This window comes from Miniopterus schreibersii (genome assembly GCF_964146895.1).
Source record: "Miniopterus schreibersii genome assembly, chromosome: 1".
Lineage (NCBI taxonomy): Eukaryota > Metazoa > Chordata > Mammalia > Chiroptera > Miniopteridae > Miniopterus > Miniopterus schreibersii.
Window position 1 is genome coordinate 148631511 of NC_138101.1, and position 27013 is coordinate 148658523.

General features: G+C 41.3%; 1 protein-coding gene across 3 annotated transcripts in view; it reads left to right on the forward strand.

Annotated features, from left to right (window-relative positions):
* Positions 1 to 24922, forward strand: part of SLC12A1 (solute carrier family 12 member 1) — an 82931-nt gene extending 58009 nt beyond the window's left edge. For all 3 annotated transcript variants that reach the window (XM_081157975.1, XM_081157974.1, XM_081157976.1), the window contains exons 21-27: positions 8879 to 9022; positions 11726 to 11857; positions 12095 to 12206; positions 14805 to 14891; positions 20710 to 20845; positions 22532 to 22599; positions 23618 to 24922. In XM_081157975.1, coding sequence (XP_081014101.1) covers positions 8879 to 9022; positions 11726 to 11857; positions 12095 to 12206; positions 14805 to 14891; positions 20710 to 20845; positions 22532 to 22599; positions 23618 to 23753 — 815 coding nt within the window. In that variant the 3' untranslated portion in view covers positions 23754 to 24922. The remainder of the gene's footprint in view (positions 1 to 8878; positions 9023 to 11725; positions 11858 to 12094; positions 12207 to 14804; positions 14892 to 20709; positions 20846 to 22531; positions 22600 to 23617) is intronic.
* The last annotated feature ends 2091 nt before the right edge of the window (positions 24923 to 27013 follow it).

Below are 27013 nucleotides of genomic sequence, written 5' to 3' on the forward strand. Positions count from 1 at the left end.
ACTGGGTACACTAAGACTAGCAAAAGTCTGTGTCCTCAACAGACTTAAAGACTCATAATGAAAATGAATATATGATTAGTGTGATAATGGGTATAAGAGTAGGGTATTGTGGGAAAGAGAAGAGGCATCTAACCCCAAGAAGGCTTCCTGGAAGAAATTACCTTTGTGTTGAGATCTAGTGAATGAGTAGGAGTTAACTAGGCAATGTTGGGGAAGGAAAAAAGGAGAGAGTTTGGAGACTGGCATTCCTGGCAAAGAGGAGAGCCTCAGCCAAGGTGTGAAGACAAGGGAATAGGGCAGAATGCGGCGGATGGGCAACCAACAGCAGATTAATGTTCCATGAAAAGTTGAAGTGGACAAGAGTGAAATATAAGGCTGCTGGTATCAGATCCTGATTTTAAAAGCCTTAATGTGCCATATTAAAACATGCGGATCATGTTCTGAAAGTGGTGAGGAACTATTAAGGAGATTTGAGTGAGAGAGTGATGTGGTTGAATTTAGGTTTTCAGCCTCATATTCTTTCCGTTACATTGGCCTGGACTTAGTGAGGACCATAGATGGAAACAGAAAGACAAATCAGAAAAGATTTTCATATTAATCAAAGCTAGAGAAGGTGACAGCCTGGACTAGAGCTAGGGATGGAGGGAAAAACACAGAAGTACTTTGGAGGTACAAAGAGCAGCATTTAGGGCTGGCTGGCTGTGCAGAGCATGGGACAGGGAGGGGTGAACACAGGTTCCTTGGCTGACTGAATGGTGATTCTACCAAAGGAAATGGGAAACACAAGAAGAGTAGGTTTAATGGAGGGATGCTTGGTTCAGTTTTAAACAATCTCTTGTGAGAAATTCTACTGGAAATGTCCAATAGGCTGATAGTCCTGGTCTTGAAGTAGAATTGTGAGCTGGAGGTGCAGATTTAGGTGATATTATGGGCCAAATTGTAAGTGACATTATGGGCCAAATTGTATCCCCCCAGAATTCATATATTAAAGTCCTAACCTCAGATGTGACTGTATTTGGAGATAGGACCTTTAAGGAGGTACGTAAGGTAAAATAAGATCATTAGGGTGGGCCCTGATCCAATAGGACTGATGTCCTTATAAAAAGACATTAGAACACAGACAGGCACAGAGGAAAAGGACATGAGGACCATCTACAACCAAGGAGAGAGGCGTCAGAATGAAACTAACTGTGCTCAAACCTTGATCTAGGACTTCTAGTCTCCAGAACCATGAGAAATGTATGCTGCTTAAACCGTGAGTCTGTGGTATGTGTTATGGCAGCCCTGCCAAACTAATATGGAAGACATCGCAGTGAAGGTGGAACTATGACACCAGAAAATATAATACAAAGAGTGTGTGTAGTCGAGAGCCCCGAGGCACAGGAAAAGGGCCCCGAAGAAGCGGCAGGAAAGGAGCTGTCAGAAAGGCTAACGAACCAGAAGACTGTGGTGTCACAGTAACAGAGTGCTCAAAATGAAAAGAATCATCAACTTTGTTAAATACACCAGAAAATACCAGAAAGATTTGGGAATAAAATGTAATTGACACAGCACAGATAACCTTAGTGAGAGTAATTCCTGTAGACCAGTGTTGACGGAATCAAGATTACAGTGGGCTGCAGAGAGACCAGGAGATGATGGAGCGGAGACCATGGGTGTGGCCAACCATCCTGAGGAGTTTAGATGCTGAGGAGAGGAATGAGGCTGGAGAGGTTTCCTGCAGGGAGGCCTGGAGACCTTAGAATGGGAGAGAGGCCCGTGGTTTCCGACTGAGAATATGGGCCCAAGGAAGTGGGAGAGCTGGAAGCTAAAAGGTAAAAAAGGGGTGAGCCATGGAGTAAGACCCTGGAGGAACAGGAGGAATCAAGGGAAGAGAAGGGATGGAAGAGTTGGCTTGAAACAGAAGAAAAATGCTTCATCTTCTAAAATTAGAGCAAAAGAGGTGAAGCGTGATGACGAGATGAGGTGTGTGGTTTTGGAAGAGTGGAGGGATAAATTGAGGAGGATTGTGCACAGTAGCCTCCATTCTTTTTTTTTTTTTCTTTTTTGAAGTTGGAGCAATTTCTCTAGTTCTCTAGCAGCATTTGGCCTCCAGAGTATAAGAGGATCAGGGTTTGCAAGGTAGGTCCAGCAGAAAGGAAGAGCCTGCGAAGGATTTCAGGGCACTGATTCCCGATGGGTCCAGCTGCTATCTGACCATTTCATGATTGTCTCCATCACAACAGACGGAAATGTGAGTGGATGAGGTGGATTTTCTGATGTAACCGTTCTGGTGCGTTGGAAGAGGGAAGAAAAAAGAAACTAGGGGCCATGAGTTTGCACAGGGTAGAGAACCACTATCTGATATGTATCCTCTATGATTATATACCAAGAGCTTTAAAAAACTGAGAATAGAGTGCATCTTATGCAAAATTGTAGCATGAAGGTTATCTTTGGTACCTCCGGTCTCCCTTTCTGCCTGTTTCATGTCCACTTTCTCTTTATATGGCCCTCGTACATTTACAGACCAGACACACTAATTCCCTCTCAGTGTTCAGTATTCATGATTAGTTTATATATTCCTTCCTAGTTGAACTTAATACGCTAGTAGCAACAACAGCTAACATTCTGAATATTTACTACGTACCATGTATTATAGTTCATGTTCACATGTATTACAACATTTATCATCCTCACTATCCTATGAGGAAAGTACAATCATTGGCCCCATCTTACAACTAATGAATGTGAGGCTGGCCCACGATTCACCGGGCTTGTAGTTGGTAGAGCTGAGACTCAAACATTTGTCTGTCTGAAGCACTGTTCTACCTTTTTAAAAGGAAAACTAGAAGCAACAGTGATTTACATAATGTGAAGCACTGGTAAAATCTGAGATATGGGAATGGAACAAAGCTATTTCCACCTATTCCTTCAAAAGCCCAACATAGGGGCTGCCTGTCTGTGGTAAGATAGACATGGCATTGAGGACAACTATAAGAACCTAATGTGAAGAGACCTGTTGTGTTGCTAAATTTCTATATTTTACTCTAATTTTATCTGCCTTTTGTGCTTAATGTTTTTCCATCTAACCAATGAGAATACAAAATATGATTGTATTTAGATTACATATTTGCTTCGCATGTTATGTTGGTCTCTTAAAGCTGAAAGATGTGATGTCGCTGAAAATATATGGCTCCCACCCTCACTGCTCCACCCGCCAAAATGCACCATCAATTTAGTTCTATAAAGCAATACAGAAGCTCATTCTGTATGTAGTATTTCTGAAAGAATCCCAGCAGTGAACTGCATCCCCTTTTAATTTCCCAAGGGATGTATCTGATTTATATCAACTTTGATGTTTGAAATATTTCTGCTTCTTAGTCAAGAAAGGGAAAATACAGTTGGATGCTAATAAAATAATTATAAGTAGCAATTATCTAGGGTAAACAAAAAATGTTACACAAATACATGAAGAACATGCAGAAAAACAACAGCATAATGATAGAAATTAACTTTACTCCACATTTCCATGCATTGTTTTGAAGTTTATGTAATTTATGACACAACCCTTGTATTAGATTTTGAATTGGAAGAAATAAGCTTGTGTTTCATTATATTATACTGTAATATAAGGCTTAATAAGAGCCTGATAAATCTTAAGTATTGCATTACACTACGTTAATGATTATCACCATAGCTTTTCCAACACAGGCGCCAAGGTGTCATCACACATTATAATTTAAAGAAAATATTAGCAATCCTGAATGTCCATAGACTGTAGTTAATAAAGCAGTGAATAGAAATCAGCTTTATAGGTAATTTGCTAGCTAATGACAACTATTTCTATCCTGTGTCACTGGCTTATGTGAAATAACTTTTTCTAGAAGTAAGATCGATGCTCATGACACTCTAACTTGTATACTGCAGCAACTCATCCAATACTGGTGGCTGATAGTGTCTCCTAATAAATTAATTTATTACCCGACAACACACACAAAAAAATGGTATTTCATGTTGTTCACTTCCCAGGGGTATTTAGCAAGTTTGCCAACTTCAACAAAGAGTCCAAATTATTCTGGTAGGAACTAAAGTGATGACACGTGCTTTGCAATATATTGCGGTCAAGTGTTCCATGTAAGAGCTGCACGATTTATGACCATCTCAGAGCACAGGGATTCTGCTGTGTCTGAGGAAGTGGCTTAGCAAAATAAAGACAGATGGCAGGGTGGTAAATAATAACTTGACTGGAAGGTGACCACTGCAGGATTGCTTCCTGCCTTCAGTTCGGCTAGACTTCACCGGGCTGTGGCACGTTGATTCATGTGAGCATTTACAGCTTTGAGTTGATTGACCAAGGAAAGAAGCATAACTTAATAATTAATGGAGAAGGATGCTGTGAGGTGGGAGGGGAAGCCATTCCTCAGGGGGTTTCCCTGTTCTCCCTTTTATGAGATAATTGCCTACTCTCTCTCCTTAAGATTCAAAGGGAATTGTAGTGAGTAGACTCCTGCCTATTTCTAAAAGACATCTTAAAAAAAAAAAAAAAAAAAAGACTGAGGATAGAACATTGGAGGCAATCTTGGCAATAAAATTGAATTTCAAAATATGGTCACTCCAGTTGGTTACCATACAATCAATTTATAAACCACTTGAAGGTAGAGTAACTACTACTCAAGTGATCTGGCGTTTCCATGAAGATGGGGCTCAGGATTCACTCTCTGTTTTTACTGTGAGAACTGTTTGGGGCTCTGTACGAACAATAGGTTAGAAACCCACTCAACAGAGAGACCCTAAAGCCTAAATTTTTCCACCCAATCTCTGGGATTCTCTTAATCTTGGAATGAGAGAAGAGCAGGGTTTTACTCTCTCTCTCTAGTATTGTGGCAAATTATGACGGAGTGTGGAATTTTCTAACATGGGAGATTAAAATTCCCACCTGATGCTCAGGGGGTGGCCCTTTCCAGGGAAAGGACCCCTTTCCTTATCTCTCTCTTCCGATGAGTCTCACCTGTCCTTCCTTCTGTACATTCCAGCCTGGCTTATACCCCCAGGCCCTGCTGGCTCCTCTTTTTATTCCTCTGTATAAAGCAGTAACTCCACTTCTCTCAAGCATCGTCTTTTGTACCTACCCCCTACGCACACACACATTACACACACCCCATCCCTGAGAACTGTTCATTCATTTTTTTCCCTTTATAGAGAAAATACTTTCAAATGTTTTGAATTGTATTAACAAGCATGGACCTGTTCTTTCATTTCAGCAGACTGTTCTTGAGTATTCATTATGGTGTGAGCTCAACTAAGAATGTGAGAGGGACTATGTGAAGTCTATACACAGGCTTTGGAATCTGACAGGCCCGGGTTCAAATTCCGGTTTGACCCTTTTTGGCTGTGTAACCTTAGCCAAATTTTGGTCCTCTCTGTGTTTCACTTCACATTTTCAAATTGGAATCATTATGGTACCTACCTTACAGATTTATTATTTTGCATTAAAAGATAACATGGCTGCCAAGTGTTTATAGTCTAGTGGGGGTAAAATACACATGTATCTTAAAACTCTATTCTAGGTCCCACAGTGATAGTTACTGAAATAAAGGCAGAAGCAGAGTATTATGGAAATGTAGAGAGTTATGTAAATTTCTCTGATTGGGAAATTTTGGGGTGGTTTCTTAAAAAAAAAAAAATGCAGATTGTGTATTCCTTCAATAGGCAGATATTGGCAGTCAGAGCACATCACTGAGGAACGGTAATAAAGAGGCACGAACACCAGAACGGAAGCAGAAAGCTTGGGTCCCCAGCTGTGCAACTGTGGACACATCATTTCGACTGTCTGAACCCAAGTTTCCTTTACATTAAAATGGGGAGACTATTACTAGCCCTGCCTGCATCCCAGCATTGGTGTTGGGATCAAATAAGATACGATGTGGAAAGGGCTTTGTAAATCCTGAAAATCACAAAGAGAGCAGTGGTGGTGGTGGCGGTGATGAAATGAGTCATTTTCATTGTCAGTGTTGTGGGGCTCAGTTTATATCTGTCCATTCACTCCACCTTGGCTCACCCGCCTTGCGCCTAGTGGCCGGCTAGCCAGCACTCCCGTTGAAAGTAATGTTTTGACAATTCTGCTCTTAATTTCTTAAGCAAACAGAGGCAAGCGGTACACCAGGCAGGCAGCTCGGAACAGAGCCTCACAGCACCAGTGCTCCTTAACGCCGAAATGAGAAAAAGAGGGAGTGAGCCGAAGGAGGCCTTAGATCACCTACAAAGTGAATAATTAAGAATTAACTCTAATAAGAACTTGTGAAATCACTGTGCCGAGGATCATACCACTTTGCAGATCCAAAAATTCCAGATGTCCGAGCAAGCGGGGTTTGGCCTTTACGGTGGACTCCGTCTCCAGGGTCTTTGAGGGAACTGCGGAATCTGCCTCATTCAGCAGAGCCTGGTTCTGTCTGTCAGTCGGGAGCCTGCCGTTTGCTCCGTCCAGGGTGGGCTCCGTACCCCCCTTCAAGCAAACCCCTGGAGCACGCAGCCGGCTGCCTCTGCCACAGAGGGGGGTTGGTCTTCTCTTCTCCTTTGTCCAAACTAGACAAAGGCCATGCCAGCTAGTGGCTAATCTCAGGTTGTGCTGGAGCCGGCCAAAAATGGAAAACAAAGGAACCCGCTCCCCAACTCTCCTTGAAGTCGCCCCCAAAGAGGCTCACAAATGGGCACCTTCCAGATGACTGCAAAGAGCAGTTACTCCACAGCTGCCCTGCAGCACCCCGAATGTGGGTGATAGCTGGGGGGCTGTCACCCAGATCCAGATGTGGCTGATGTGGCTGCTCCGGGCAGCCTGCGATCTGAACCTATATCTTTAGGGTCCTCCCTTCACAATGATATGTTCGAGGGGCTGTAGTTTGGGAGAATTAACTTGGCATTCTACCATGTGCCTGAGAGGGTTCAGGTTCCCCTGATGAGGAAGAGTTGGAGGTTAATAGGACAACTCTGAAATAACAGTAACAAGCCAAAAGCGAAAGGTCTTCTCAGTTGGAAGCATGCAGGATTTGGAATCGAGCAGGCCTCTTCGTAGCTGGACCCTGTTACTTGCTGGGTGATATCAGACACATTACTCAACCTTTCTGAGCCTCACTGTCTTCATCCACAAAATGAGGATAGTCATAGTAACTGTCTCAGAGTTATTGCTAAGGAATAACATACAGCACAGTCCCCAGCACCTAGAAAGTGTGTAATAAACAGTAACTGCTAAAACAACCCCCAGGCTTTCCAACACACTCAGTTTGCTTTGCACAAATGCCCAGGAGTTGCATAGAAACGCAGCCTATAGGATGCACTGGTCGCTTTGCTCTTTAAGGAGCTCCGAAGCACTAGGCAGGGACTGTTGTTTATTTTTTTTGCAATGCTAGGGAACGGGGAAGGTTATGATTTTCCATTTCGCAGATAGGAAATCAGAGGCAGAGGGAAAGTCAATGACTTGCTTAATGTCACATAATGCCAGCCTCAGAGCTGTAATCGGTCACGACCCCCGGGGCAATGCAGCTTGTGTTCACCTTTCAAAAGTCAGGGGTAAGCAACTCCTGCCTGAGCTTTAATACCATCAGTCTAATTTCTCAGATTTCCTATAGCTGCTGATCTTGAGAACCTTTGAAGCTTTGGGGAAATCACATGGGTGATTTGACCTTAAATCTCATGTCACTGGCAAAAGATTAATTGCTGAGACCTGGAAAGGGGCCAGACAATTCTGTGCAGCTGAATAACAGCACCGTCTAGGGATGTGACTGTCCTGACAGATTTAGTTAGTGCATAATTGATAAATCTAGAGTTTGTGTAGCTTTGCTTCCCAGATAGATAAGGCAACTGGCTCCGAGGGCTGACATTTACAGAAGCCCTACCGGTGTTTCGTAACGTTGAATCTAGGTTTTCCTCTCTCCGTCTCGGAACATCGCTCATTTTCTAAGGCTCTGTTCTCAGCAGACAAGATGAAGGGATCTGACAAGAAGGCCACCGTGCTCACTGGAAGAGAGAATGCCCGCCACTCTTTAGCACTGTCGCACGACTGCTTTTAAAGTCTTTATTTACCCGGATCCAGTGCAGGCTGAGGTCAGAGAATGATGCAATGCATTACACAGCAGCTAGGAATTTTTTGTCACAGTCGAAATCCAAAAAGATAAAAGGCAGCCAGACACAGCATCAAAGTTTGGATGGTGGGCCTGAACCACGGACAGGAAACTGCGCAGCCCGACCCTGACTCCGGACTCGAGCGCCGGGGACCCTTTTCAGTAATTCAAACTCAGGCAGGCACGCGGACATCTCAGCTTTTGCTTCTTTCGCTTGGGCCACTCCAGAAAGTATTTTGCTCATCGGGAAGGATTGTTGGTGGGCATTTTTCACTGTAATTTGTACTGAGAGCCCCATAAAGTTTATGGTTATCTTTCCTTAATTCTCGCTCCTTGGGTTTAGCTGTCAGTTCTGGAGGCATCGTTGTGTGCCTGGTATATACCCAGGATGCTTCTGTCATTTTGTCACTTCCACCAGTAAAATATCTCACCCAGTAGCTCAGGTCAGTAAATAAGTGGCTTTCGGGGCATAAGATCTTATGTACAGTGGATCTGGCTTTGAGGTTTTTGCCGAAGTGAATAAAGATGGCATTAAACAGCCCTTACAAATAAAAACCTAGTGACTTCATACATTATAATTAACACATAGAGCTATTTTTCTCGGTAGTTATTATTTTCTTAATTTACTGACACGCATTACTTTTTAATAATAATTCAGAAAAAAATCATATAATGTTTGTTTCATTGCAGATACACTATTTCTTAATATTAAAAGAGTTTATAAGACTGTTCCTAAAGCCTTTGTCTCTCTGAGTTTGGTAAGTGAGCTTGTCTTCTCTCACCAGATGAATTGGAGAAATTAGAACAGGAGAGGCTGGCTTTGGAAGCCACCATCAAAGACAATGAAAGTGAAGAGGGGGGTGGCGGCATCCGAGGCTTGTTTAAAAAAGCTGGCAAGTTGAACATTACTAAGCCAAGTTCTAAAAAAGGTAAGTACTTTTAAATGTATAAGTACTACTATAAGGTGAACTGCCCCCCCACAGACTCGAGTGTCTGTAGGGGTGAAAAGTCAGCTTCTAAGATGTTAGGGGCATCAAGGAAGGACTGAAGACATCTCTTTCGAGAAGGTAGAAAAGTCAAAGCTGCTGTCATTTATCAGCAATGCTAAGCCCTTTCTTGGTACCATCTTACTGTAAAAACATTCTTTTGAAATAATAATACTTGGTTTGGAAGCAGATTGGGTGGCATAAAATAGAAATTGCTTAGTTAAGGTGGAAAGGGGATATAGAGTTAAAAACCAATACCTAAACCGGTTTATCTACATCCCCCGCGTGTGCGTGCACACACACACACACACACACACACACGCCCCTTGCAGACATTTCAGAAGAAATCCAGCTGGAAATCCAATTTCAAAAACACATCTTAGTAACAAACCAGAATTCTGGACTTGCAACTTTATTGATACTAATGAGCTGTAGATTTTGGCTGAGTAGTACACTTATATCTGAATATCAGGTATACATCCCGGGAACAGGGAACTGGAAAATGAGAAATCTTGCTTTAAGTTTTATAAAGAGATGAATCAAACATCTGATTTTTTTTTTTTTTTTTTTTTTGAAAATTGCTCTTTCCAGAAACACTGGAGTGTGAGGTTAATGAGGTCCACAGCGACCTCTGCTGGTAGAAAATTAGAATGTTAATATTTATTTCTGTCCACAAATAATCCTATAATTACTGAAGTCATTAACTGGCGTTTTAACTGAGATTTAGCAGGCTTCTGGGCTAGGCTGACAGAATCCAATCTGTTGAAGAGGCTATCTCTTACCCTGGAAAAGGTTTGGTTTTTGCTTCCTTGTTTTCCTGCTATAGCCAAAGGATGAAATTTAACTTGTATATAACATATATATTATATACCCCTTCAAATACTAGAGGTACCCTTGGGTACCTGGAATATTACATGGGCTATTAAAAGAGCCAAATATGTATTGTCACCCTTAAAATGCCATTTTCTAGGAAAATTAAGTATTTAGATCTAAAGTTGGTAGTATATCAGGACTTTAAAGGTGTAAATATTAGAATAAGACTATCAGGATGCTGATTACTATCTTTTTTCCTTTCCAAATACTTGGTTTATTTGTGGGAAGAGTTAACTATCCACTAAATCTGCTCTATTCAATAGCACAGTCTGGAAAAGCAAAGGAAAATTCAGAAGTCGTAGTCCAACACTATTCATTAGCTGATGGGGAGGAGGGAAGCATTAAAGTACATATTAATGAAAGGGAACTTGTTATTTATTCTGGAAACCTGTTTCTGCATCTCAATACTTTTGGCAAAAATGTACTATTCTGAAAGTCAACATGTCTTATTGTTTGGAAAAGCAAAATAATGTTATGTTTTATATCCAACACCTAAAATTTCAGACACAGCTCTAACATAGGCCCTCTCACTGCTCTGGGCTTTTGTTGGTTAACAACTCTTTTGAGTTCTAGATCAAGACCAACTCTACCTCCAGGTGCTCATACTTGAGTCCTCTGGATACTTTGATGTGCACGTAAGTGGGAGCAGAATCTGGTCCATTTTGTAAATGCATTTACTTTCTCCCTCAGCAGTCCTAGGGAGATAAAAACAATATAAGCTAATTGCTTCAGAATGGACAGGCCCAAAACATGAAAACAGAAAAAGACAGAACAAAGGATCTTTAGAACCTCTTAGATCAGAGAGGAAGCTCTGAGCGGCTGTCAGCTCTCCTCTAAGCACTACGGTGACACCATCTCTTTGAAATAAGCAATAAAGTCACAACTTTGAAAGACATGGAAATATGAAATAATATATACAGTGTAACAAAGAAACCCCTACTGGCAAATGGAAACAAGGATCCAATTCAAACACTGGCCTAGTTCCCTGGAACACTTTCATTGTGTCCATGTTCGATTGGAAATTACATTAAATTTTTTTAAAGTATTTTATGTGCACCCTTAATTATAACTCAAGTAAAGGAATTTTATCTTTCCGTATTTTCTGGCTTTTTCATCTCATTCACAGAAATTCAAATAGCTCAACTGGCTTTATCCTAGCATCCCAAGACTCCTTGAAAAGAAAACAGAGGAGAAAGCAGGCTGACATTAGGACCAAAGGGTCATACGAGGTCAAGGTGCACAGCATCCCTGGCCACCTTTCTGGTCCAGGCATTCGTGGAATAAACACCAAGGTTGCACTCGAGTGAATGAATTACGTCTGACTTAACTGCTTATTTCCAGAAAACTGATCACCACATGTTTTACTTTCAAGTAAATCTAAAAATATGATTGAGTTACATGTGAAATTTGGAAAAAACCAGAATTTTTTTCAGGTAATTTAGCATTGTTATATGTCTAAGTAATAATTCCACTCTGAGACCAATTACAAAGGACCTGAAAATAATCCACAATGAAAACTATAATCATAAAACCAATATTGACAATTTCTGAACTGCTGAAGGTGATATAAATTACTGTGGGATTGGACCTTTATCATGCCTTTTAGGAGAAAAGAGCTCACTATTTACCTATAAGTATTAAAAAACAAAAACAAAAAAAAACACTTAGAAATTCATGACCCTTCTTCTATTTTCCTGAATAGATTTATTGGAAAGTTATTTTGTTTCTTTCCTCAAAAGACAAATGGACATGCCGTTTTTTCTCTCATTACAGAGAGCAGTCCATGCACGATCCAGTCCATGCACGTCGGGGAGTTTAACCAGAAACTGGTGGAAGCCAGCACCCAATTTAAGAAGAAGCAAGGAAAAGGCACGATTGATGTTTGGTGGCTGTTTGATGATGGAGGTAACGTTTTCTGGAATATACACTAGGGAGCAGAATTTCTGTGTTGATAAATTTAACAAACAGCATGGGAAGGTATATGAAAAAGATACCAGTTAGAGAATAACATGTCTGTGTTCTCCAAAGACTTTAAATTATTTAGGAGCTGTGAATGTGGGGATGAAAAATAATGTAAAGCCATTCATTTCCTTTCCGTGAGAGATACTCATCTTTTCTGTCATAATTTACTCTTTTTTTCAGGGTTAACACTCCTTATTCCCTATATCTTGACTCTCAGAAAAAAATGGAAAGATTGTAAGTTAAGAATCTATGTCGGAGGGAAGGTTAACCGCATTGAAGAAGAGAAAATTGCGTAAGTAACTTATCACTCGTGTTAGAACATTGTGGATGTTTGATGTTCTAATGCTTTAATTTATAAGAACTTTAAGTGTCTTTGAGGTACAACAGATTTAAAGACAAAGCCTTCAGGATAGGCCTTATGGTTACTTGGTTTTCTGGTCAATAAATTATCTGTGTAAGTTTTCTAATCATGGTCTTCAAGTCCTTTTATCTCCTGCCACAAATGCTTTCAAAAAGGAGTTTGGCACCGAAGCCTCATCTCAGGTCTCGAATGAGAGAATCATTATCTCGTATAATGTTCATGGTGTTCTGACTGGTTAGTGTACTCCAGAAGGAAGAACCTGAAGGGATTTGTGTCCAGTAGCTTCTTTTGGGAGACGCGAACTTGTTCATTCCCAGCAGTCGCTCTAGCACAGCTCACTTAAAAGGAACTGAGAGACTGCACCTGGCCTTTGTCCCAGACCTGCCACCAATGAGCTGCAGGACTTTGCAACAGTCACTACACACACCTGGGTCCCCAGTTTCTCAATTATAATTGGGAACAATTTAAATAGATGACTATCGAGAACCCTTATAATTAAAAAAAAAATGAAAAGGTGTCTGCCTGGCCGGTGTGGTTCAGTGATTGAGCATCAATCCATGAACCAAGAGGTCACCGGTTCGATTCCCAGTCACGGCACGTGCCCGGGTTGCTGGCTTGATCCCCAGTTGGGGGTGAGCAGGAGGCAGCCAGTCAGTTTCTCTCTCTCTATCCCTCACCCTTCCTCTCTCTTTGAAACCAATAAAAACGTTTAAAAGGTAATAAATAAATAAAGGGTCACAGTACTAGTCCATATGTTTATTAACTTATTCATAAAGAGCTGATGGGTAGTCGTGAGAACAATGAGCGTGCCAAGAACGTGTGCAACCAAAGGTCTCTGGCGGGAATCCGAAGGAGGCCCTTCAGCAGCACTCAGTCCCTCACGGCATGTCAGTCCTGAGTCCTTCCTGGAACCCACTTCCAGAAATCACAAAATAATGATGGGTTCTTATTCAGGGATGTATCTTCTCCCCCTTCTTAAGAGGTATTTTAGATTTAATTTATCTTAAAGAGGGTCATGTTAAAATGGAAACAAACATGATGTCTATAACAATTATATTTTCTTAAAGACTCGAGTGTCTTAGTGGGACAACTGAAAATGGTTAGTGGATTAGATGTATGGTATCAATGTTAAATCTCCTGATTTCAAAAATCGTACAGTGTATGAGAGAGTATATTAGGTAGGTAGGTAGAAAGCAAACACATAAAAGAAAAAAGGAGAGAAAGAAAGATGTAGATAGATATAGACATAGAGAAAGAGAATAAGTGAAATGGAGCAGAACATAAACAGTTGATTAACCTGGGATTTCCATGCACTATCCCTGAATTTTTCTGTAACTTGGAAATTATATCAAAATATTCAGTTGGGGGGGGGGACCCTCTAATATATAACAACATATTGTCAAGCAATAGTTCTTGGCATCAATTCAATGCCAACAGGAATGCCCAACTTGGGGTGTGTTGAGGAAGAAACTTTCCTCAGTTCAAACAGCTCAGCTGTGATGCAGCACGGCTGTGAGAACAGCACGGTTGTGGAACAGCTCAATGGTGTTAGAGCTCAATTACGAAGCAGCACGGCTGTGGAAAGGCACGCTTGTGAGGCAGCCCTGGGGGGAGGTGGCCCTGGGGCCAGGTGGCTCTGCCCTGCTCCAGTCTGCGCCACTTGCATTGGCCTGCTCTGTGCCAGTGGGCTCTTCCTGCTCTGCTTTGACTGGCTCCAGCGAGGCTTCTTTGCTGGTTCAGCTCCAGCTGGGAACAGTCTGCCTGGTGGGAAGGGAGAGCAGCACTCCCCAAGCCAGCCAGGAGCAGGCTTTTATAGAGAGTAGCCCCCTCCCCTGGTCCCTGACTGGCCTGTCCTCATGCAAATAAGTACTCCAAATCCCCGCAGTTGGATTGGTCAAAAAAGCACTGTCTTGATTGGTCAGAATGGAGCTGCTCTGATTGGTCAGTTACAGCTGTGCAGCTCTGATTGGACCAGGAAAGCCCCAGTCCTATTGGTTGAAATATAATTCCAAGAATTTCTTTATAAGGGCTGGCTCAGGTGGCAAGAACACGGTGCAGGCAGGCAGTTCAGGGCAGGCTGCTTTCTGAGGTGCGGTTTATGGGAGAGGCTCCTGTTTAGAAACAGTTGCAGGTATATTCTTTGTCAGGATCCACAATATAATTATTAGTTTGTCAGTATTTTGATAGTAAACTCTAAAAACTATCAGCAAAATAAAAGTATTAAAATGTGCCCTTTTTTCAAATAATAACACTTGGACAGCTCTACATTATTTTCCTTGAAACATAAACTCAGAGCTGGGTTTCCTCTTTCCAGTATCTGCACCTACAGGAATTTCTCTTTGCCTTCAGTGGAATAGCTTGGTCCACACTTAATATATCCATCAAGCATGATAATGAAAATCAAACACTAACCAAAGCCTTTGTCTAAAAGCTAAGTGGAAATAAGACATGATTGCTTAAACACAAAACCCTTTGACTGAAAAGCAGCTGAATATGGAATGACGAAGTGCTTTTTTCTTATGTTTTCAGGATGGCTTCCCTTCTGAGCAAATTTAGGATAAAATTTGCAGATATCCATATCATTGGTGACATCAACATTAAGCCAAACAAAGAAAGGTATGCAACATTTAACAAGGTCCATTTTTTTAATCGGTGATACTCTCTGATCTCTTTTGTGTTGATTATTAAAGGGTGAAACTGTTACGTATTTACTGTATTATATCCTGATAGGATATTATAAAAAGGGACTTCAAATAATTATGACATAGCACTGTCAAGTACATCCTAATGCAAGGGAAAGTTTTATGGTGAAGATGAGCTTGAGAGGGAGAACTGTGGAGACAGTTTAGTAGCGTTTTAGAATTGCCCTTCGTGTTCTTGATGTCTGTGGTGGCAAAAATAGCAGGAAGTAAGTACAAGCTCAGAGGATTCTGACCTGAGCAAGCAGGGCAAGTTTTCATTATTTGAAGTTACTTGTGGGACATCCCGGATGGAGAGCTCTGGGGGAGAAGATGTGGAAGCAGCTTGTGTCTTCTTGGCACAGAGACAGTACCCGCCCTCCATGGCTGCTTTAGTTTTAGGCACTAAGGATTCAACACTTCAAGCCGATGAGGGCCCCCAAAGGGGTTCTTTAAAACTATCTGAAGCCTGGCAAGGAAATGTAAGCCTGGCTCCAAAATTGAAAAATAACAAAATTGAAATAATTGCTTAAATGTCTTCAAAACATGACACCATTTTAACCCTCTTTAATTGTTAAATTTGTCAAGTCCAGGATATTTAAAAGCAATTTATAGATTAGATCTTCACAGGAGTTCCCAGAGGTGCAAGAGGATGATCTGGAAATTATAGCTGGTTGTAAGTTAAGTGAACTACTCAGAGCAATAAGTTGACAATTATAAGATGTTTTCAATTTTATGTTGTTTATTATGTTTTTATTATTGCCTCCGGACATAGTTTTATACGTTTGATTTGGTGTGCACTGGGGCCTCCAAAGGTCAGAGTAGAGAGAGTCACAGAGGACTCAGTGTGGCTCGGGTCCTCGCCCGCCTGTTGGACCTCTTATTTCTGTTCACCATCGTTTCTCCTTCCTCCTGCTGCTCTTGTTGGGTTGCCGTTCCACATTCCTCAAGTCTTCTTGCCCTTCCCTTATTTTGATTCATTGTTATCCTATATGAGCTTAATAACTAAATGAAAATCATCGAAATTTAGGATGCATTTTTATTTACTAAACAACTTTTAACTTCATGCAGCATGAGGATATTCATGATTCCTCCAAGTTGATGGGCCCCTTAAAAGGGCTTTACAAAATACTTTTACTGCGATAAGCTACAGAGTCAACCTAGGTTATCACTATGTAGTATTTCCTCACATATATACCACAAATGCCTTGCATTCCTATATTTATACAGTTATAACAGATTTATGATTTTCCTTCATAAGTGGAATTAACATTTTTGATATGAACTGGGCTATCATGTCATGCAATAATCTTTGGTAGCCTTCCACATTGCATTTGAAGAATTTTAATTCCTAAGTCATTGCCTCTTGGCATGTGCAGTGATATGATCAAATGAGCTCATTGCATGGCTCTAATTGGTGGAAATGTATTCTCTTTCATAACACAGCAGTTCTGATGATTCCCTAGTATGTGCCACTTAGGAACAGGCCAATGCTCCGCAAGTACAGGGCCATTTACTGTCATTGTCCCCTACTGACTTTGGATTTTCTATAACGCCTGGCTCAATCCTGGGCACAAAATTAGTCACCTACCTGTAGCTGAATTCTTGTTGTTATTTGTCTTACCGGCAGCTAAGGATTGCTTGTGCTTGCTGATTAATTTGTTCCTGTATCTTTGCCTTTTTACCCATCAACATGGTTTTCTCTACCCAAGTCCTTGTTTCCTTCCCTTCCTTTTGTGCTAGTCTCTGCCATGGTCAGCCCCTCATACCCATCACTTCTGTCCTGTCGTCAATAATGTCAATGAACCTCTTCCACTAGCCATGCCTCTTCATTTTTTGATTCCCAGCATAATTTAGCCTCCCTTCATTTTACTACCCCTGACCTTTCTGCCATGGTTTCCTCCTTTCAGGGATCAAACTCTATGAACAGTAGTAAGAAGCAGAGACCCAGGCATCTTTGCTTTTTTCCTGGTGTCTGAATCTGGTTTTAGACACCAGTTTAATTGGGTGTTTCTTACACAGCCTCTTCACCCTGCAATGAAGACATCTGTTTCCCTTTCTCAGGAAAAAAAGAAAAGAATTTGTTTTCACAATCTCAGAGAATTTTTTCCTGGTATTTCAAGGTGTTAAGGAAGATGTGGGAGCGGGGGGGAGGGAATCCATTCTTACTGGAATTAAAGAGTTTTCAGTCATGTACCTTGGTACAAAGACAAGAGGCCACAAGAAGAGGTGTGCTGGAAGTGCCACCCTCCTCTCTCCAGCCTCGGCTATAACGGATGCCATATTACTTTATAAAGCAGTCACATATCTGATGTTGGCAATAGCCATTCCAGTATTTGAAGGTAAATTTTAGAACACAGAATGGTCATTCAGTAAATCTCACATCTGGCCACTGGTAGCACACCTGGCACCTTTGTGATCATTTCAAAAAGGCAGCTCCTGTGAGGGGTTCAATTAGAGAACGAGAACTCTCTGCTCCCAGGGTCCAAAGCTTACAGCACTCAATTTCCGTTCCCCTTGGGTCTTCTTGGCCAGGCAGCCCTCAGCTACCACCAACAACTATCTCCTGATCACTGGCTTTTTATTTTTGGTCACCAGGTGACACAGATGTCAAAAATAGTTTGTCAGTGATTTCCGTGTTGGAGGCTAATGTGAAATGCCCTTAAATGGCATTTAACAAATCTTTCAACTACCCATAAAACATCAGTAAGTCTTGATGGAGACATTTTATCATAGAACATTATCTATAATATGATAGAGCAAGGGTGAGAGGGAGTACAAAAGCAAAGTTAATGAGAAACTAATTGAGCCAGGAAAAACTGAAAAGCTCTTGTGGTTGAATTTCATTTTTTATTGTATAGACTGAATTGAAAGTCATAGGCCAAAAAGACAACAATCTTTATGTAGAAATCAAAGAGAAACTAAAAGCAATTAACAAGCTAATGTAAAGATGCTAGAGTGGTCATAAAAACAACTAGTACATTAATTGGAGAGAAGAAATCTTTTATGAATTAGGGGAAATTTTTATACAATTAAACTTTTTTAAAACTTTGTTGTTAACAGAATAGGGAAGGCAGAACAGCTAGAAGTTATTTTAATTGAATTAATTCTCATTTATTTTTAATAGCATGTAATGCTTGGCCTACTCTAGAGTCAATTAAAAATACTTACAAGAAAAATTACATATAATGAGAATCAAAATGGAAATTTTGAGCTAACTTTGAATCCACCTAGCTAGGAGATAGAAAATGACCAATTCAGGGGTGAACCTTAGGGTGAAAAAATTAGAGGTGAACATAAGCAAAGGGCAGTAAGGGTTCACAGAAAACAAATGGGCAAATATAGCCCCATGATTACCTTCTGTGTCACTTCAGCATGTTCCAGTTGCAAGTAAAAGAAGACTCATAGTGATCTAATAGAAATTATTGTCAAACATCACTGAAAGCCAAGTATATTTTGGATTTCAGGCAAAGCTTGATCTAGGTTAATTTTGTAATCAAGGACTAATTCTCTTTCGTTCTCTCTACTCTACCTTCCATTATAAAATCATCAGTCAAAGTTGATTTTGCTAATAAAAACAAGATGACTACCCATAGCAACCAGGACTACATACTTGCTAATTTATGTTCAGTAAGAGAAAATGTTTATCTCTTCTCCAGTCATTGAATTCAGGTCATAGGCACCATTTAGGCTACACCAGTCTAAGCCACTGCACCCCTCACCATGGCCAAGTAGAATGCTAGGTCCCTATTTGTCAAGCTTGCCTGGGTTATGTGCCCATCTTGACCAACCACTCTGGCAGAAGAAACAGAATCTTGCTGATTGGCTGATGCTGGAGATGGAGTCATTCCCACCCATACTTCAATGGGGAAGGAAAGCATAAATGCCAGGGAGACAACCAGCAACCTTCATTCCACCTTCTATCTCGTAGGAAATTATTTTTGAACTGGTCTTTCTGCACCTGGGCTAAGATGCAAAGAAAACTCTTATCCTGATCAAAATAAGTATATGGGGAGCTTAAACAGAGAGCCTCTCGATTGCTCACCTCAGTGCTGTGGCTGTGCAGTAAATGAATGCCTTGCTTTTACAGGGCACTGCACATTTTTCATAGCACTATCACCCAAATCATCACACTGACTCTCATACCAATGCTCATGCCAGCTCTGAGAAGCCGTCATTACCCCCTTTTACAGGCAAGGTTACCCATGCAGAGGAGGACAATGGAAGAGCTGGAGGGAGGGCCCAGGCTCTTCTCTGCTAGGCCAGCACCTTAGCACTGATTACCAGCAAAGGTCTCTGAAAGCACAGCACTGTTGGAATGAACTGCAAACAGAACGACTGTGTGGTTGAAAGAATAATAGGGCATATCAGCCTTGTTCCTTCTCTGTTGTTGTCTACCACTTATATAAGTCAAAGTGTCAGAAATCTACTGCATTAAGTATCTTTCCAATCCCTTAAAGGCACACTGGTGTGGACATACTACTCCTTTGTAACCTGTGCACTTTGATCTGAGAATCCCAGATCACTCCAACTAATGAGGTCATTGAACTCATGGCTTCATGTTTTAATTTCTTAGCTTAACAGCACATTGAATCTAATTAGCACTTGTTCCAAAGTTGCTAAATTACAAGTACGCTGCATTATATAAAACCAAAAAAAATTATTTATATGTGAGATCATCTTAAAGTAGCATACCAAAGACAACTACTCTCATAAATTATAGGCTTTGTTTTATTCTATCGTTTTAAAAATATATATCTTATGAGATTGCTGTGAAAGAAGCATGAAGTTTTTCAGCAATTTTTAAAATGTTCCACAGAGCTGACATACCACTGCTCCTAGCCTTCTAATAAATTATTTTTCTTAATTACTCTAAAATGGCCTCAGATTTTTAGACATTAAAATATTATTGATGCTCGGCCAGGCGTGGCTCAGCAGTTGAGCACGACCTAGGATCCAGGAGATTCTGGTTCAATTCCCAGTCAGGGCACATGCCCCGGTTGCAGCTCCAGTTGGGAGCAGGCAGGAGGCAGCCGATCAGTGACGACTCTCTCATCATTGATATTTCATCTTTTTCTCTCTCCCTCTCCCTTCCTCTCTCTGAAATTAATAAAGATATATTTAAAATATATACATATAACATGCACCCAAACAACAGTCATTTGAAAAGCTCAAACAACAGCAGAAGGACAAAGCTGCGTTATTTGCAGCAAACATTCAAAATTGTTCTATAGCCATTAAACTTGTGGGAGCCCTTGCTGGTCTCCCACCTGCCCACCGCCTCCTCCCTGCCGTGAGTGGCAGTTGCCATGTGGACAGAAGGTGAGGATGGCAGCCCCACCCACCTCCCAAGGAACCTAGTTCATCTCCTACATTAATTCATGCAGGTCTTCCATGGGACCTGTAAAGTAAGCTGGTGGAAACTCATTCATGGGACAAAGTGTCTACATTACAACTGTGTCTTTGACTATACTATGTAGAAAATGTATTTACAGAATAATTACTACTGTGTGTTTGTGGTTAGTATTGAGGACCAAGAAGGTTGACAAGGCTTCAAAGATGGTAATGCCTTTCCTTGGGTAGGGAGGTAGTGCTATAGTCACGGTTTTACTCACGGGATGTCCCTGGCACTCTTAGAGATTTACATGACATTCAGCTTGGATTCTGCAGCCCGCAGAGCCAGTCGGACCTGGAGTATCTGTGAAATAATGAGCTAGTTTCCCATCATGAGGCCTCCTTTATAATTCCAATTTCAGCTGGAAAGTCTTTGAAGAGATGATAGAACCGTATCGTCTCCATGAAAGCTGCAAAGATTTAACAACTGCTGAGAAATTAAAGCGAGAGACTCCGTGGAAAATCACCGACTCAGAACTGGAAGCAGTCAAGGAAAAGGTAGGCTTGGCTTCCTTCATTTCTTCTTTGCTGTGTAACTGTCTGAAAAAGAAAACAGTGGTTGATTCAAAGATCAAGAAGTAATATATCTGTTACAGAATTTCATTATTTAAGATCCAGGATTCCTGAGTTTTTCAGTGTTTTTCAATTTTATTACTAGATATGAGGATTTAGAAAACTTTTTATTTATTAAATTTAAAATCAATTCCTTTTAACAGTTCAAAAGACACAGTTTTTTGGTTGGTTGTTTTGTTTGTTTTTTAGCCCTCACCTGAGGATATTTTCTCATTGCTTTTCAGAGAGAGTAAAAGGGAGAGACAGAGGGAGAGAGAGAAACATCGATGTGAGAGAGACACATCGATTGGTTGCCTCCCACACTCACCCTGACCAGGGCGGGGAATCGAGCCTGCAACTGAGGTAGGTGCCCTTGGCCGGAACTGAGCCTGGACCCTTCAGTCTGAGGGCCGACGCTCTACCCACTGAGCCAAACCGGCCAGGGCAAGACACAGGTTTTTGATCCATATTGTGAAGTCTCTGTTCAAGTTTAATATTATAGAACAGGAAATAGACCCCTCAGTCTAAAATAATTTAAGTCAAGTCAATATGTATGCAAAGGAGATAAGATAGATAGACACACAATTTGACGCAATAACAAAGTTTTAACCTGATAAAGATAGCTATGAAAACTAGCCTAGGGACCTGAGAAAATATGTGACTGGAATAATGAAGCTGAAAGAGTGATCAGGCACATGTTGTAGGATGGATATAAAATGCTGAGCTTTTCTAGAAAATCCAACAGGATGGGTGTTACCCCCATCCGGCCTGCACTTGAAAGAAGTTGTGATGATGAGGAAGATGGAAGGGCAGGGACGTAAGAAGAGAGTAGAAGAAGTGACATTTGAATTGGATTGGACATTCAAGGAAGAGGGCCAAAGGACCTCCAAACTACAAAATTTAAATAAACTGCATTCGGGGCTGAAGCTGGAACAAGTTAGAGCAAGAGATAGTAAAAGCCTTTCAAATTTAGTAGGAAAATTACTGAGCTAAGACTCATGAACTATGTGTAATAAACTGCCCGGTTCTAACAGAGACTTTTCATATAATTGAGCAAATCACACATCTGGAATCACATTTCTAAAAACAGTAAAATATAAAATATATTATTACTCTTATCACTGCGAAATAGTTCATTGTAATTGTTTTCCCAAGTTGGTCTTTCTGTGCCTTTTTAGTTGCAACCACTCCCCTATGCTGATAAAATACCCAAAGAACTTAAAGAAAGGTGGATTAGGGTATAATCTTATAGTCTTAAAATATCAAATTGGTACCAAGATTAGGATCGTTTTCTTCAACCACAAACCTTGTCCCCAGGACTAGTCATTCTCATTTTCTTTGTACTGTTATCCAGGTGGTTTGCTTGGTGTTTTTGTTGTTGTTTTTCTGGTTTTTTCCCTAGAAATTAATAAGCCACTATATAGCACAGGACAAACTGCTTTTATACCTTGTATTTCCAAAGCTTTTCATGAGTTTTTAAAACACTGTACGTTTCCAAACCTGAATGAAATAATTGTAATATTTTTTAAAAGTGAGGTTTTTCTACTTGCCCACAATTTGAGGTAAGAAGAGAAATTCTTATTCATAATTCTGGGAAAACTGCCCACAACAAAATCTGAATGTCGTCCACAGAGTTACCGCCAAGTTCGCCTGAATGAACTCCTACAGGAGCACTCGAGAGCTGCGAATCTCATAGTCCTGTAAGTATCATCGCAGACATTTTAGAATGTTCTAGACAAATCTTAGGCAAATGAGTTAATCAATTTAAAAGATCATGCCTATTCAAGTGCCAAGTTTCAAAAAACAAAAAGGAACATATGGAATTTTAAGTAGTGAACGCAAAATCAGTGCCACCCTGAGACCTAGAAAACTGGGGCCTGTGGGCTTTAGAAGGCCCCACTTGCTCTTCGCTCCAGGTGTGCCCCGCCCACGGGGCCAGGGAAGGGCCCCCCTAGAACCCCAGCTGTCCCTCCAGATCATGCTCCAGGAACCTGACCCTGAATTCCTTGCCTAACAAGCTTCAGGCCAGCCAGTAAGGCTCACAGGCCCCTTCAGTAGGTAGGTGCCCCTGAGGTGCGGGGTCCGTTGCATGTTCACGAGGCTACTTGCCGTGTAGGAAGAGACCAAGGAGAGACCCTCCACCCCACAGATGTTAGGGGTGCACCTGCTGAAAATATTGTTTGTCTACCTAAAGATGGATAGCTAAATCTGAAGATCTCCAACTATGTCACATTGATAGCTCATGAACTGAGTCATATGTACAACAATAGTATGTCTTCAAGCAAGGTCTAGCCTTGAGGCCTGTCTATCAAAGATGCAGAATGGTCTCCTGACCTGAGTGGCTCAAAGAGCTGGTTTCTGAGCTTTCTCCCAAGTATAAGAGCTTTAAACTATTGGGAAAAATTATTTCTTCCAGAAAAGGGGGGGAGGGGGGAGTATTGGTTGATCAAATTTTCTATTTAAAAAGGAATGAAAGCTTATAGTTGTGTTTTGTCTCTACGATGCCCAAGCCTAATTTTCTGGTTTATAGATATTTGTATTCTCTGAGAAATACATCAGTGTAATATTTATACTCAAAATAATTTCAGTGCTTTCATTTTGGGGAGGAGGGGTATAAAAGTGTCAGGCCACTGCTTATTAAATAGCACAGACAACTAGGGATGTTAGTGACTGTAGTAACTGTCACCTTTGTTTTCTGTTTTTCTTCCATGCTGTCAGGAGCCTTCCAGTGGCAAGAAAAGGATCTATATCAGACTGGCTGTACATGGCTTGGTTGGAAATCCTCACGAAGAACCTCCCTCCGGTCTTACTAGTTAGAGGAAACCACAAAAATGTCCTGACATTTTACTCTTAAAACATGAAAATGAGAACACACTTTAACTAATGGATGGATACTTAAGATATCTGTCCAGTACTTCATATTGTAAATCTGATCTGCAGTTATGCAAACCTCCACAGACTATACATACCACGGGGTTCTACATAAACTTTGTCACTATTTTTTATTAGTTAATGGGAGCTATTTTCTTTTCTGTCAGCTTATGGGCAGTGTCAGAGTTAATGGTACACCTTAAAACATATATTTGTCATTGCTGATGATAAACAAGAAAATTAAGCCAATCCATGCTGATGCTCATAAACCAGCAACTTGATTGTCAGCTTCTCCAGGCAAACCTAATCTTTTGTTTGCTTCTAGGCCCCTGTAGAGCCCTCAGCCCCACGGCAGGTTCTCATTAAATGCTTATTGACAGGCTGGTAGAGTAACATGGGTGGTTATCAAAGGAAAAGACCAACTGGGCAGGAACCGTGATTACGCTCGCCCTTCTGAGAGGCTTATACCTACAAAGGAGATTTGAAAATCAATAACTGAAAACTTTAAGAAGTATTTGAGTCTACAAAATGTTTAAAGCAGTTACCTAAATAAGGTTATTTAATGTAACACAGATTATATACTTAGAGTGATCTGAGCGATCATTGATAACATATGGCTTCAATTTGCTGCTGACTGAAATGTATATTAGCTGGCTTAGAAGGCAACACATATTCTAATTACATGAAATATACTCCATTCTTAATGTATAAACTTTAACTTTTCTCCCTATTAAATATTTTGAAATTTCCATCATAGCATTACTTTACATATTTTTTTCTAATTAAGTGGTTAGCACAGATGAAATCTTCATAGATGTCTAGTAATTGAAAACCAACCACCACAAATTTTCAGACATTATAAAGAAATATATACTGAATAATTTACTTGATTACTTTATGTAGTGATTGTATAGATTTAAAAGAGCAATTAAAATTTGAAGTGGACAACCTTGCAAAATTTGAAATATGTAAGTACTGATTTTTTTCCCCATTTTTGTTAGTATTTCTATTATACTTAATCACATTGAAAAAACAACAAAATTGTATTTTCTGATGAATGACTTGATTTTTTCCTGACATGTTTTGACTGTTTATTCTGATTAAATGTAAGAGGAACAATGAACATGAAATAAAGCACTGGAATACATTCACTTTGGCCTCGGCCATGTTTTTATTTCTCACTCACTCAGATTACAGTGCAGTGGTGTAGCAGATGTGAGCCTGAAATTTTCTTTTGCCTCATCTGAAGTTCGTCTAAAACCTGGACTTAAGATAAGGACTTCAGCCTGGACTCAGCTCAGGATGACCAGGGAGGCGAGTCAGCAAGGCTTCAGCAGCAGGCCCTCCCTGTTCCCAACGTGGGAGCACTTGACTTAGCTCAGCCCTGGATTACACCCTCTCTCCTGAGCCCTCTGCACCCGAAATCCAAATGACTAGCCACGACCAGGGGCAGCTGCTCCCAGCCTCATCTGGGCCTGACATTCTCTGGAACACTTGGGAGGGTCTCTGTAACAGCAAAGTCTGGCTCTTTTTCCCTTTGAGAGGCTATTTCGGTTTGTGTTCCCTGGGGAACACTCTGAGAGAGAGTTTAGTGTGGAGCATGCTTACTAAGGAGTGCCCCTGGGATCAACACCAGTGGGAGGGCGACGGAGGAGGCAAGAAGTGTGGAGGAAAAGGTGAGCTGTGATGCTGACCCAGGGACAGCCTCAGATGACCCCACGGGATGCCCTGGAGACAGAGGGCCCTTCAGAGCAGTCCCTGGCAGGGCTGAGAGCACCAGGCCTTCACCCTCCCTCGCGGATCTGTCATCAGGTGTGCCTGCCAGGAGGGGTACGAGCTTGGGCGAGACAGCCCTCTGAAGGGCCTGAGAGCTGAAGCCTGTCTGCGGACAGCGTTCCCAGCTGCTGGGGCACAAAGTCCCTCATTAAACAGGGTCTGGGTGGGACATCACCATGCCAACCAAAGGAGGCCGCGTAAAGTAGTGGTTAAAACAGAACACGCACAGGCACACAGAAACCTTCACACTGCTCTCACCATTTATTAGTCGTTAGACCTTAAACTAGTTATTCAATTTTCTGTGGGCTACTGGCAAGAGAGTGACTAAAGTAATGTCCCTTGGTTTCTAAATTAACAAAGGAGAAGGGCCTGGACTGAGGGAAAAGGCATGGGGGGCAGTAAGGGGTTGACGACGTTAAGGTCAGGAGCAGCTGTGTTGGGAATAGGTTAGAGCGGCAGAAATTTGCAAGAATGGGGGCTGTGGTCAGGTACAAGCAGATTTTTGTAGCCCTCAGTGTCCTGTCATTGTCCTTTGCTTCCCCCAACTCTATTAACCCACCCACCCACCCACCATGTCCACGCCTGCACTCAGCTTCTCAGCAAGGAGAGAGTTGCACAAGTATGTGCATCGGTGTCCAACTTTCTCTGCCCTCTCACCTTGTTTACATTCCTCATCAGCTTCCCCCACAGTGACTTCAAAATCTTCACCACTTTTTCAGTTGATGGCCCTGCCACCATCCCTACAACATATCCACGTACACACACACATAGCACTTGCCTACACTAATAGGTCCATGCTGGAAGCATTGTCTTGCAAGTTCTTCTCTTAATATTCAATTTCAGGAATCTTTCAATGGAAGCTTTAAACAAAGACTGTGGATTCTTGGGCACCACCAAAGGCCTGCTAAATTAGACTCTCTGGGAGAGAGGTGGGTGATCTGCAAGATTTTGAAATTGCTGCTCTAGGCAGCCTCTCCCATTCCAGGGACTTGACTGCCACCACATGCTGATAGCCTCCAAATTTCTATTTCTAACCCAGATCTCCCCTAAGTCTCAGATACATATATTCAATTGTTAGTTTTCACAGTGTTTCTCTTCATAAGTCCTGCAGACATCCTAAATGCAGGATGACCAGACTTCTGTTAAAAAAAAAAAAAAGTAAAAACTCAAACCACACCACAGGAGCAAAGGCATCTAATTTTCCTTCTCTGTTGTCTATCAGATTCCCCCTGAAATGACCAAAGAAACATAAAAATGGAAAAAACCAGCATCACAGTAGGGTACTAACCTAGGATGCCATCCGTATAGTAACATTTTTTAAAAGTTTACTTGGGAGAGATTGGAGGAAGCTATCAAAGGTCAGCTTGCAACCAATGTTCCTGAGAAAAAAACAGTGTGTCACAGAATCATTGCAGGAGACCTTGGGAAGATTCCACCAACTCCTCTCCAACTTGCAACTGGAGGTGA